Source organism: Dermacentor silvarum, chromosome 6 (assembly GCF_013339745.2).
Source record: "Dermacentor silvarum isolate Dsil-2018 chromosome 6, BIME_Dsil_1.4, whole genome shotgun sequence".
NCBI lineage: Eukaryota > Metazoa > Arthropoda > Arachnida > Ixodida > Ixodidae > Dermacentor > Dermacentor silvarum.
In genome coordinates this window covers 155,741,889-155,754,961 of record NC_051159.1, presented here as the reverse complement: position 1 = coordinate 155,754,961, position 13,073 = coordinate 155,741,889, and the positions used below count along the sequence as shown (strand labels likewise).

The 13,073-nt window shown below is 47.3% G+C and overlaps 1 protein-coding gene across 1 annotated transcript in view; it reads left to right on the top strand.

The window, feature by feature from the left end:
• The first annotated feature begins 2,309 nt into the window (after window positions 1-2,309).
• LOC119456284 (neurogenic locus notch homolog protein 1-like) overlaps window positions 2,310-13,073 on the top strand; it is a 183,577-nt gene continuing 172,813 nt past the window's right edge. The window contains exon 1 of the mRNA XM_049669689.1: window positions 2,310-2,463. Within this exon, the coding sequence (XP_049525646.1) occupies window positions 2,325-2,463 (139 nt within the window). The 5' untranslated portion in view covers window positions 2,310-2,324. The remainder of the gene's footprint in view (window positions 2,464-13,073) is intronic.

The following is a 13,073-nucleotide window of genomic DNA, read 5'->3' as shown; positions in this document are numbered from 1 at the left end:
CTTCCCGCAGGCAGAAGTCTGGTACAGCTTGCTCTTTTTTTATCTTTCTGCGTAAGCGTCCACCTAAAAAAAAGAAAGAAAAAGAGAATTGATGTCTGTAGGTTATGCTTAAAGGGCCCCTCATCAGGCCACGTAGTAAGTTTTGGTTAAACGCTGGAAGTTGTTACGTGCCCTCTATGGAACGTTCAACCAAAAGGATTTTTTAAATTGGTTGAATCATAGCCGAGATAGAAATATTTCATTGCCGTAAACCCATGATTTCAGGAGGCGAGCACCACTGCCAAGAGAGACACTCTCTCCACTTGCCCGGTCTAACCTCCGCAAGGGAAATTCTTTCCCTGCGTTCTTCCATTCCGGAGCCGGAGAATCGCGTGACGCATAAGTCACGGGCCCCGCTTCTTTTTTTTTTTCGCTTTTTTGCTGCGCGGCCACTTCCAATGACAGCCTCGACAACGAGCTGTTCCCTTTGCCTTGTTTGACGCAGCTCACGATTGTGCGTACTGTGCACCAGAACAGCCGACTAGGGGTATAAGTCAGTGCTGCACGAACATTGAGGCAGACGCAAGCAGATCACAGAGCATGGTCGCGCGCTGGAACACGGCACAAAAACGCATAGTTTCGCTCTCAGTGCGCGCGACTGCACGACGCGGGAACAAGCCTGACGAAACGGAAGTACATCTCTCTTGCTGCGGTGCGAAGTAGAACAAGAACACGCAGACATTCAGTTTGTGCGTTTTATTTATTTATCTAAACTTTAATTTGTCTAATGAAGCAGCAGATTGCACAAATAACAGATGTTGTCTTGAATGATTCTCTAAGTGTAACGTGTCACTATGAGCGACGTCACAGCCCCGACACATGTACGTAGACGCATTTGCACATACATTTCTACCCTCCAGCTTGTATTGCGGCGCCTGCGAGAAGGGCAAACAGCGTTCGGTTTGAAATTTCAGCTCTTTACGCGGCGCGTAGCGATGTAATACTTAGCATGAAACGATCGTTAGCGTGCATTATTTGTACTGCGCTTGTCACCTCAAAATGGCTGACGAAAAAAAGATTGTTTTATTTCATTAGTTTGTGATTATGCGGCCAATTCACTGAGAATCTAAAACGACATTAAACATCACTTGCTTAAACCCTGATTTCGGATCTGCTGAACATAAAAAGTCTATACGGCTATAAGAAGTAAGGATAGTACTTTTATCGGCCGTGTAAACTTGCAAGCAGTCGCTGACTAACTAAATTAATAAGCATGGTTTCACGCCCGCACAAGCAAACATGTACGCATCTCAATCGATGGCCGCGCACACTCGCTGTCATAACGCTGGAATGAGGAAGCGCGGCAGTTGCAGCGAGAGAATTTACTTTCGGGCTGCCTCTCGCTTCAACGCGAACTAGGCGGCGATAACATAGCTCACACGAAGCTATCTGTACTTGGCGCACTTTGTCCTCATCGCATATCGCTTTCAAGATGGGGCCTGCGCGGCCGCGCCATATGCAGCCGCTGTCTGAGTAGAACCCCCACCGCCTGCTGCCTCGCCCGCGATGGAAGACGGTGCGCTACCTCCCCGCTTTCCCCCCTTGCTCGCGCGAGATTGAGGCACCATCGTAGACTCACCCTCGCACGCTTTCACTGGCACGTACAGCCTACGGCGCGCGGCAACGATGTTATCGCACTTGGACTTTATAAGGAACTTCCCTGCAAAGGCGGCGACGACGGCGGAAATGGGGCTGTAGTGTCCATATAATTGCTATTGCAATAAAAAGATAGTATGAGCAGCTTTGTGCCAAGAAAAGTAATGAATGGTCAGTATATTCAGGTAACATATTCTACGCATGTAAAATCTATTTCCACTCAGGTGCCTAACCACAGTCTGGGTAATAAACAGCGTGATGCAATTTGTTGCAAAGGGAAATATAGATACATGAAATAGCGAAATACCAGTGTACAAGGTAACTGCACATCGCAAACAAAGTACAGCATCCATGCGTCATTATTCCCATCTGTTCTTCATATCTGTTTACTATCGAAACATTTGAAAAGAGGACAACAGACAATACGGTGACTTGGACGTTTTTTCCACATGATCGAGAGATGGGGGAAAAAAAGCAAAAAAAAAAACGCTATTTTAAGCGAGGAGTTCTCAGGTGTGACGCAGGTGGGAAGGCTGAACCTAATCAGCGATACGAAGCAACGTTATTTTCATGCTGGCAGCCGTAGACACGTAAAACACCGGCCTGATAAGGGACCCTCGCTGATATCCCGTGGGCATCGACTGCATGTTCGCACGGCAGCCGGCAGTCGCTCTTTCAAAGTTCCAGCGATGGAGCCACGTTCCAGGCGTGCGCTTCTCTGTGTGTTGGTGCTGCTAGCTGTATTGGAAGACTTAGGTGGTGCAAATGCTGAAGATGAGCCAAACGCTCCGCAACAGCTTGACAGTACACCCGAGGAAGGCAACGGTGGTATGTTCCTTTGTATAGTCAAGGATTTCTCCGCACGCTTCAATTCAGTAGAAGTTTGTGTGCATGGGTGAATATCTCGGCTATGCATAAACAAAGTATTTGGCATTAAATATTTCACAGGACAGTCGGACAATGGGCAAAGTGGTAAAAGGTTGCTTGCCAATTACAGCAACCGAGCCTGATGGACGTGGCGCTCAGTTATCATCATCAAAAAGAAAGAAATAACGTTGAGTTTGTGTCGAGTTGCTGACTGTAAAATATGCTGTATTTTGCTACTCGTTATACTACGAGTAATTCAACTTACCACGCGCACCATACTGATCTCCTCAGGCCTACCTCTCCACGTATCTTATATTAAAAATATTTCTCGGGCACTGCATGCTATATAGTTTACAATAATATTTCTCCCACCAGTAAAAGAAATACATTTACGTTGGAATACAGAGACACATGCTGTTAGATTGAAAAAAGCTCATTTACTCACTGCTGTAGCTCAATGACTATAGGGTGTTTGACATACTGGGACTGCAACGAAAAAAAAAAAGATTGCAGTTGCGCCACGCGTCACAATGCGATTTTTGGAGAACCCTTTTCACGTTTCTTCGGTTCTGCTGGTTAACTACCAGGGTTGCTGGCTGCCAGCGCTTGTTCGACACGCCGAACAAATTTTTAAATGTAGTGCGGTAACCTGTACGTCATGATAGTGTTGACCTTTCTTTAATAGAAGCAAATAATAAAGCGTATTTTAACCTTAATCAAGCCGTCTGATGTTTTAGGTTTATTTTGGAGTGCCCAACAGGACCGGTTATTGAAATTCAGTACGAGAAGACGTGGCGGGTGTTCATAGCTGTTCGAAGTTTTGTAGCAATCGGCTCCTGTGAAGTCGTTACGTCGGTGTGGTCAGACGTACAATAATAAATTTACAGGAATGCAAAACATATATTATTGTATCTGTAGACGTTGGCGCTTGTAAAACGGTAGTAATTGCCTCTTAAACCGACATAACATAGATGCTACAACGATATGTGGTCAGCAAAATATTGTAAGTTTATTAACTTCTGCGCAGCAAAAGAATGCTCTATAATATTAAGTAGATAAAACTGTTCAAGTGGTACTTATCGTGTACACACGCTTCAAAATAAATTGGTGGTAGTGTTTATTCCGGGTCGCAGCGTTAAGTATGCAACTCTAGAAGATGCACTGCGATATAGTGTGCACGTATGGTATATGTGAGCTTTAACCACCAGTAGCACCTCACAGCAGATGTAACAAAACCTTTTATAGGCACGTTAAAGCCACCGGGAAAATTACGCGTGATAGGCGATCTGAACAGAATCCGAGTACTATATGTTCATACGTGAAGTGCAACATTGAAAATTCGGGTACAATCTTGTCATGCCATCTGTCCTTGATTTGGTTAAGGTTACAGTACTTTAAGGTGCTTTGTAAGTGTGATTTATTCATAATACACACGACCGTACAAAGAATACCACGCTAGCGGCGTTTTTGTATCGCGAGTAGTCTGTCCGCAACAAATCAGAAAATTGCGACGAAATCCGAAGGCCATTTCTTCTCGAAGGGGACGCCTCGGCAACTCGCAGTGTGTCTGAATAACTTGTAACGTACTCAAAGGTGCGGACTATCACCATCTATCAGCACATGAATCCAACGCGAAAATACACATTTCAGGCGTAGTCTGCCAAAAGGCGCATAGAAACGAGAGAATGGAACGCGAAGTACGAGTGTTTATTTGTCCCGTTCGCATGTTGGTCCTGATAGAACTAACGTACCCTTTTCGAAAATCCAAGGCTCCTCACAATTACTTTCAGTCTTCTAGATTTGTTGAACGACAGATGGCATTTCCCAACTACCACCATAGTGTCACAACTAAAACAAACCACGAAATTATTCTCGGCGCAATTTCGACAGACCTTCTCCACTCTTTCCTTTTTTGGTTCTGGCGTCAAAAAAATTGCCAGCAATAGCGGCGATCGGTACGACGAGTATAATTGAGATTTTCGTTGCATGCGATCAAAATGGCACTTGGGAAGCGACGAAAATCGCGCCATCTGAAACAGCCTTGTGGCGTTGCTCGGCTGAGCACAAGGTCACAGGTTCGATCCCGGTCGCGGCGGCAGCATTGCTATGGGGGCGAAATGCAAGAACACTCATGTACTGCGCATTCATTGCGCGTTAAAAAACCTCAGGCGGTAAAATTTAATCCGGACCGCACACTACGGCATGCCTCATAATCAGGTCATGGCTTTGGCAAGCAACATCCCACAAGTTTGAAAACGGCTCGCTTCAAGTTTCCTTTCTTTTAGGGGCGAAGCTCCTTAGGGTGTGGGTCTGTCCCTCCTCTGTAGTATGTAGTAGAAGTCGTCGTCGTCGTAGTAGTAGTCGTCGTCGTAGTAGTAGGTAGCCACGTCTACTTTTATGAGAAAAAAATGTGGTTGATCCCTCTTATATACGAATCGGTATAGAACACGAAAGTGAAACGTGTCTTCACAGAAGTAGTGTAATGTTTATTGCACATTGATATATAATGTCTATTGGTGTTTTGTGGCTAAAGCGCCCTTAGGCGTTGATGCACCCACGCTGACGCCTGGTGGCACGTCTCCTCCATCACGACTACCAACGTCGATGACCATGAGCAACCGTCGTGCATATGGAAGCTGCACTACGCTGCACACGCTAGCACAACGCGAAAGACGAAGCACGTAACTGACACACTAATACAACGCGCAAGACAAAGCACGTAACTGAATCGTCACCGAGTCAAATCAGCGCGTACAGCGCGTCGTAATTGCAGCCTCCGCGATCAACTTCAGAAACATTTTCAGAGCTAATTGCGGAGGCCACGCTCCGCTGTGCTGAGTACGGTGAACGCCACCACCGGTAGTGCTTCTTGATGCCAGCGTCCCTTCGAATGCTGGCATCGAGGCGTCGTAGTGCTGAGACCACCGAAGCGTTCACTGTCGGTGCGCGTTAGTGTCATAATGCAGTACTTCTCTTTTCTGCTCGTAGGCGGCGGCACCGCCCCGAGCAAGAGCGCGGGTACACGGAGGAGTGTTAGATATATAAGGCGCGTCTGTGTGGCTATCTGCAAATGCGTTTGTGGCGCAATGGGTTAAACGCTCGGCGATCTATCGTCGCGGACCGAGAGGTCGTGGGTTCGATTTCCAAATTTTGCATGTTTGTGGAACTTTTTCTTCTGGTTTCTTTCTTTGTATTATGTTCGTGTACATTGTAAGCTGACGTATTTCCGTGACGGAAATACGTCAGTGAAGTCTTGGTGGACCCCGGCATAAAACACTTTCGTGTTAAAAAAAATTCCGAAAGTTGTGTCCGTAGCGGAATCGAACCAGGGACCCCTCGCTTCAGAACGCGCGGCGCTAACCACTATACGCCACGAAGCGCACATGGACGCACGCACCACGATGGCAATAAATACCCAACATTAACGAAAGACTGCGCGTTTCTAACGCGTTTTTGCTAGCGCGTTACGGCCCGTGTAAGAAGCTGGTGTAAGACGCTGTGGCCTCTCCGCCTTACCCCCGTATTCATAAACGCTGATGGCGTCGACAAACGCGGTGCACGCTCCGGCATGTGTAAACGGCTGCGTAACACGCTGTGGCCTCTCCCCCTTACTAGAGAGTACTGCACGTTTCTAACGCGTTTGTGCTAGCGTCCCCTTAAGCGGGAGATGGTGCAATTATATTGAAGGGCGCTGTTATAAAATAGGAATGATGTCACATATGGCGCGTGTCATTGGTGGAAGTCAATCGTTCGATTTAGTGCGGCGAGACTGGGCGAATAACACGGAAGATTCACGGTTTACCGATGATTCCCTCCGGAGCTTCGCCCACTCATCATCATTCACCCCGTGGATATGCGGTGTTTTTTTTTTCTTTTTTTTCCAAAATAGCCATGATTCGTTAACTATCAGGAACAACCGCGTACAATTTTTGCTCGATACTACCATGGTGAACTGGTAAGTGGACGGCTACATAAAAAAGCGGTCGAAAAAACCACATGTTGAGAAATACCAGTCCGTGCGCGACTAGAATATGCGTAACGGATACTTGATTGAAACGTGTGACCATTACTTCTTATCGTCTACAGTGTAAGGCGGCGTGAAGCAAAAAGAAAGAAAGCACCCTCTGTGACCTATGCGCCCTTGCAGAAACACAACCCTTGTTTCAGCGAAGCTGTTTTTTTTTTTTTTTTCGAGCACATGCACTAAGAAATTCGGTTGCCTGGAATCAAACCACACACTTAAAAACGTTGCCGTAAATACTTCACCGTTGACCCACGATTAACACGTTGCCCACATATAACGGTTGGAAGCACTTGCTCAATTATGCTTTTTTCTTAGCAAAGGTCCTACTTCACCCGTACATACTTACCTTCGAGTGCACATCAGCCATAATGTCACCACCATTTTCCCCAAATTTGACCTCGGCGGCTGGTACGGTTCCACGTACTACCTAAATTTTACGACGTTCATAAAACACACTTATAATGTACTTGTGGGCTTAAAGCGACATTTCTTGTTAGACTACTGTTCATCATCATAACGCCTCGGAACACATGAATACGTGATTTACTGCGAAGTTTGTAATAACTCAATACAATTCGAAATTTTCCTACACATCACACATGAGCTGCTCCTTATTTCCACAAATTATAATCAAAATGAGTCGCTTAGTTCACAGAGGACACCACTGAAGCCTCGTATAAGGCATGACAATAAGGAGAAATCGAAGGTTAAGTATCTATTTGTGAAATTCCTACTTATTCCATAAATATTAAGATATCCCACACATTTCACAGGAAATTCCCCCTAATTTTCAACAAACATGAACTCGGCGTGACTTGAAGGCATTTTTTACAAAGGCTTTACTTCATGCACAAACATTTAACAACAAACGCGCATTGGTTATAATGCCCCCACCCTCTCTTTCTTTTCAGGAAACGTGATCTCGGTAGCAGGTAGAGTTCTCCCAGGACAGCGGGCTAAATTCTGCGTCAATCGTGAAACATACTCATAACGCTCCCAGGTCCTTGTACACGTAATTTACTGGAAAAGCCGCTGTTGACACACGCACTTTCAACTTTGCCTACAAATTACCAATAACCTTTCCCTTATTTTCACTAAATACAAACCGCATACCTCGCTTAATTCACCAAAAGAGAGAGCGGGATAAAAGCAAAAGAATACAGAAAGGTTAACCAGAAGACACCTCCGGTTGGCTACCCTGTACGGGGGAAGGGGGAAAGGGGCATGAAATATGATAGAAACAGAAGAAAACTATACAGAAGTGTCTCTGCTGACGCTACCACACAGTCTGCGAAGGCCTTACACAGTGGCACATAGTACCAATGTCGAACTAATACACTCAACGTCACACAGTGCACAGTTAAAACTTGTATCAAAGTCCGGTATCCTTTAAAGCGCCACTCACCAGGTCACATAGCAAAATTTTGGTTATACACTGAAAGTTGTTAAGTGCGCTCTAGTGACCGTTCTACCACAACACTTTTTCAAATTGGTTCATTAATAGCCGAGATAATATAAATATTTCAGTGGCGCGAACCCATGATTTCAAGAGGTCTAGCAACCGCAAGCGAAATTCGTTCCATTCGTTCTCCCATACCGGAGCTGGAGGATGGCGTGACGCATACGTCACGGGCCCCGCTTTCTTTCTTTCGTTTTCCTGTTTTTTTGCTGCGCGGCGCACTTCCGCTGACGGTCTCACGCGCAAACTCTTGCGCTTGTCTTGCGTTGCGCAGCGCTCGATTTTGCGTACTGTGCACGAGCACACCTGACTAGCAGTATAAGTCAGTGCTACACGAACACTGAGGCAGACGGAAGCGGATCACAGAGCATGATCGCGCGCTGGAACACGGTGAAAATGACAGTTTCGCTCTCTACGGGCGTGACTGAACAACATGGGAACAAGCAGACGAGACGGAACTACATCTTTCTTGCTACAATACGAAGTAAAACATGCAGACATTCGGTTTGTCGATTTTATTATTTCTCTCAAGCTTAATTCGTCTATTGAAGCAATATATCAAACAAATAAGTGCTGTTGCATTGAATAGTTCTCAAAGTAACGTGCCACTATGAGTGACGTCATAGCACGGCAAACTACGTAGGCGCACTTGCGCTATTGACGTCGACTCTCGAGCTGGGCGTTTGGTTTGAAATTTAAGGTCTTTTCGCAACACGTAGAGGTTTAATACTTTGCAGGCACGGTCGTTAGTGCGTATTCTATGCACAGCGCTTGTCAGTGCGAAATGGCAAGTTGAGGGGCCCTTAAAGTAAGGCAGCAGCGCCTTTATAGCGGCTCACACGGATATCCGTGTAGGCCAGTGTCCAAGAATTTTACTTTCCGCAAGTTGGTCCTTGTCAAGCTGGTCTAGCGTGGCTTAGAGCTCTGCTCTTTGCGGGTTGAAACAAGGGCACTCGAAAGGTGCGCAAAGGTGCACCACATGGCACCCACAGAGGTCGCAAAATGGGCTATTGATTATTGAAATCACAAATGAGTACGTATTTTAAAACGCTACTCTTAGCCATAGACGGGCTAGAAGGGTGCATTCACGTTGTCGCAGGCCGGATGAAATACGTAGCTGTAGATTAGAGCCCATGGTATGAAGGCGTGCGCTTGTGAAGTCGGATGAATTCCACTGATCTAACGTTAGGTTCCGCGAAAAGTTTCTTCGCTGCGTCGGCTTTCGAAAGAGGAATGTCAATACTGTTGACGCCGTCATGGGCAGATCGGGCAGCTGCGTCCACTTGATCAGTTCCATGTATACCACAGCGACTAGGCAACCATTGATGCATTATATCGTGTCCTTCGTCAAATACTCGATGGTGGACTTGTCTGATCTCTGTGAGGAGCTGCTCATGTGACCCATAACGTAGTGCAGAAAGTAAACTCTGGAGAGCTGCCCTAGAAGAGCAGAAGATCTAACATGGATGGGGTGGCCCCTTCTGAATGAAAGAAGTCGCAGTTTCGTCCGAAAGGCGAAGCATCAATTGCGATAGCAAATTGGTAGACAAATATACGGAGTAAGTGTAGTAGTTATATCGGTCGTATTTAGTTGGACACATTCGCTCAATAGGTGAATTAACAATCATGGTGTCAGCGCGCACAAGCAAACATGAACAGATCACTCTCGAGGACCGCAGACACTCGCTGTCAAAACGCTCGCGTGAGCAAGCGCGCAACAGCAGAGAGCGAAGTGACCATGGCGCGGTCCGTCACTTCAACGGAAGCTGAGCGACGAACGCACAGCGCGCACAAAGGTAGGAGCCGTTTGCAGATCGCTTCCCAGATACGGCGCGTGCGACCACCCGCAGCCGCGCAAAGTACAAGTACGCAGTTGCTGGCAGAGTAGAAGCCGCACCCCCCCCCCCCCCCCCCCACACTGTCTTCCCACTTGCCTCCTTTCGCGCGCGAGACTGAGTCGCCAGTTCCCCTTGCGCCCAGCGGCAAAATACGCAGTTGGTGCCGCAGCACAACGCCGCCCCCTCGCTTCCCTCCCATGCCCCCCACGATCTTTCGCGCGACGGAAGACATCGCGCTTGGTCTCTGCCGTGCGTTTGCTCTTCTTGAAAACGCGCGCCCCTCACGCGCTTTCACTCGCACATACACCATACGGCGCGCGGCTACCATTTTATCGCCCTTGGAGTTTATAGACCTACACCACGGCGCTACGTCATGAGAATGCAGTGGCGCTGTCATCGAATTTAATCGGACGGCTCGGCGCCGCCGAGCGGCCGCCCGTGTCGCGCCTATAGACTACAGTAACCGCTGGGTTTCGCGGTTGATTGTGCGGTTCCGTGTGTCAGGTCTTTATTCTATGATCTTACAACGAAGGAAATGCAGTATCGACGTGCTGAGTTGCGTCGAAATACGCAAGAGGCTAAAGTTTTCATAGGTTTCCTGTTGATGAAAACCGTCGCAAGCAATGGGCCGCCGCGGTCAAAAGCGAAAGTTGGATTCTCATACCATCATACCATGTTTTGTGCGCAATGATCATCCATTGCCCGCAAAACATTTCGTAACCGTTAAGCTTCTCTTTTATTCTGAGTGGCATGCTTGAGCCAACCTATGATCTTAGGGTCGTTATTAGCGCGTCATTACAATTTCTTGCCACACTGTGATAAATCTAGACTAGGATTAGCCTTGAATGTAGGTCGAGTGAATGTAGGTCGAGATGCCCCACAATACACGTCACATTCAAATTTATTTTTAACTCAAAGAATTGCGCCACTTGCAGTGTAGATGTCCTATCACACGATCACATACGCAGGCAGCACAGTCATAGCTGCGTTAATTGCAGTTTGGATGTCATAAACGCGCCTAAACGCGTGTCAATTAAATTTTGAGCGCGAAATAAAATGTACAGTGTTAATGCAGAGTTGGAGCGATCGGACGGCCGCGGCCTACAGGTCAGACTGCGCGGTCCTCACAACCGGCGTTGCCGTCGGGACGGTACCTCGCCGTCCCATCACCGAGGCGATCGCTTCTGTCGCCGCTCACGGCGACGTAGAAATCGACTACAGCTTGTCTTTAACATGAAATAGTTCTTAATAGAAAAAATATCTCGAATTTACCCGTGTTATTTCGTAAAGCAGCGCCCAGTACTAAACCACTGGCGCGATCGGGAGCAACGATCCGACGGCATTTCGTCTCGCGGACGGAAACCCAAGCACTGGCCGTCTCAGCGAGGCGGCAAGGCTGGCTTGCAATTATAGTACGTTTCATTTGTTAATCGCACCAAAGACACCATTTGCTATTCGCACCAATTCATTTAAGCCCACGTTAATCGTGTTGTCAAAGATGAGCGCACTATGATGAGCTGCAGGCCAGATCGCAAGCGCTGTCGGCCGTCACTGCGGCGGTCAGCGAGCTGGGCCTACCGTCTCGTTCGGCCGTATTCCGATGGAGGCGAAATGCAAGAAGGTTTCCCTAGGTGCACGTTAAAGAACCTCACGTAGTCAAAATTCATCCGGCGCCCCCACTACCGTGTGCTTCATAATGAAATCGTGGTTTTAGCACCCTCCAGCCCCATCCCACTAAAAAAAAAGTGTCGTCCTCGCGTGCAAGCGGGGGCAAGGAACGTGGGCGGAGCCTACGCGACGTCGCTATAGGGGCTAAAATATATCGACGGTGCCTACCGCTGTTTACAAACATAGTGTAGGTCTATACGGAACCCTACGGCGATGGCAACGGAGACGCCGACGGCAGAAATCCGCTTGGAATGTTCATATAATTGCTATCGCAATAATAAATAATTGGACGCATATCTGCTTGCTTCGCTGTAAATGACGTCGAAAGACGATAAGCTTCTGCCACCCCTGATAAGTACCACCCTCTCTTCTCCTCCCTCCCACACCTCACGTTCTTCCCTTCCCCTCTCACTCCTCCCATGGTGGATGCAATGAAGGTTTTGCTGAATTCAATTTAAATTTCCAGCGTTCGCCCTGCTCTCGCGCCATCTATTGGAACCTTTTATTACTGTTGGCTTAAAGCCGGCTACAGAGCCGCAGCTTCAGTCGGCTTGTTATTAACGCGCAGCGTCTCTTCGACACCATTTCTAACACGTTAATTTTTTTCATTTGCAGTGTTTCATTTGTCATTTCTTTCTGTCTTTCTCTTTCTATCAGCGTTTTTCTTTTGTTCGCTCTGTTTCTTTAAATGTCTCTCTCGCTTTCATTTTCATTTTCTTTTTCTCTCGCCCCTAGCAAGTTCTGTTACAATCGTTGGTACAACACAATTATATGGTTCCCATAAATGCACGGTCTACAAGCGTGGGTTTATAGCCTAGTGTATAGCCTAGTGGTAATGACGCTCGCCTTCAGACCGTGGGTACCCGGGTTCGAATCCCGCCTCGCCAAGAAAGTTTATTTTATTTATTCATTTATTTATTTATTACTCTCGCGCTCTGTATGTCTCTCCTTCTTCCTCTCTTTGCACCTGCCGTTCTTATGCTTGGATTTGGCCAGGCAATTGAATCGAGTGACAAAGTTTTTAACGCGATAGCGTTAAGTGCCCCGTGTCGCAGAAAATACGGCGTCGGCGCCGGCGTGCAATGTCGGCTTCCATGACGGAGAAAATGATCCCGAACCACCCCAACCGCGCAGGCCCTCCACAAGGTGCAAGGTTTTGGTGAAGAAAAGTTGAATTTCTCGCAGTGAAATCCGTTACAAAAACAGTAAAAGACGACTTAACCACAACCTGCAGACATGGTGGCGCCGGATTGTAATTTGAATGTACGAGAAAACATAATTCTGTTACGAGGAAACATATAGACCCCTTTTCCAGCATTTCTACCACAGCTACACCTGCGCGCTCGGGTAGTTTACTTGCGAAAATGGTGTCAAGATGGCGCTCGCATCCTCGGTAGGTCAAATTGGAACGTCGCCTGCCTAAGGGTACGGCCACGCTAGCGGCAAAAACGCGCGGCAAAGACGCGCGTCAAAATCGCGCAGCAACGCGTCATGCCGCGCGCGGCAAAAGCGGCAAGAATCGGGGTTTTGCGGCGTGCCGCGCATAAGTACAGAAATGGGTTCGAGACCCATTACAACGTTG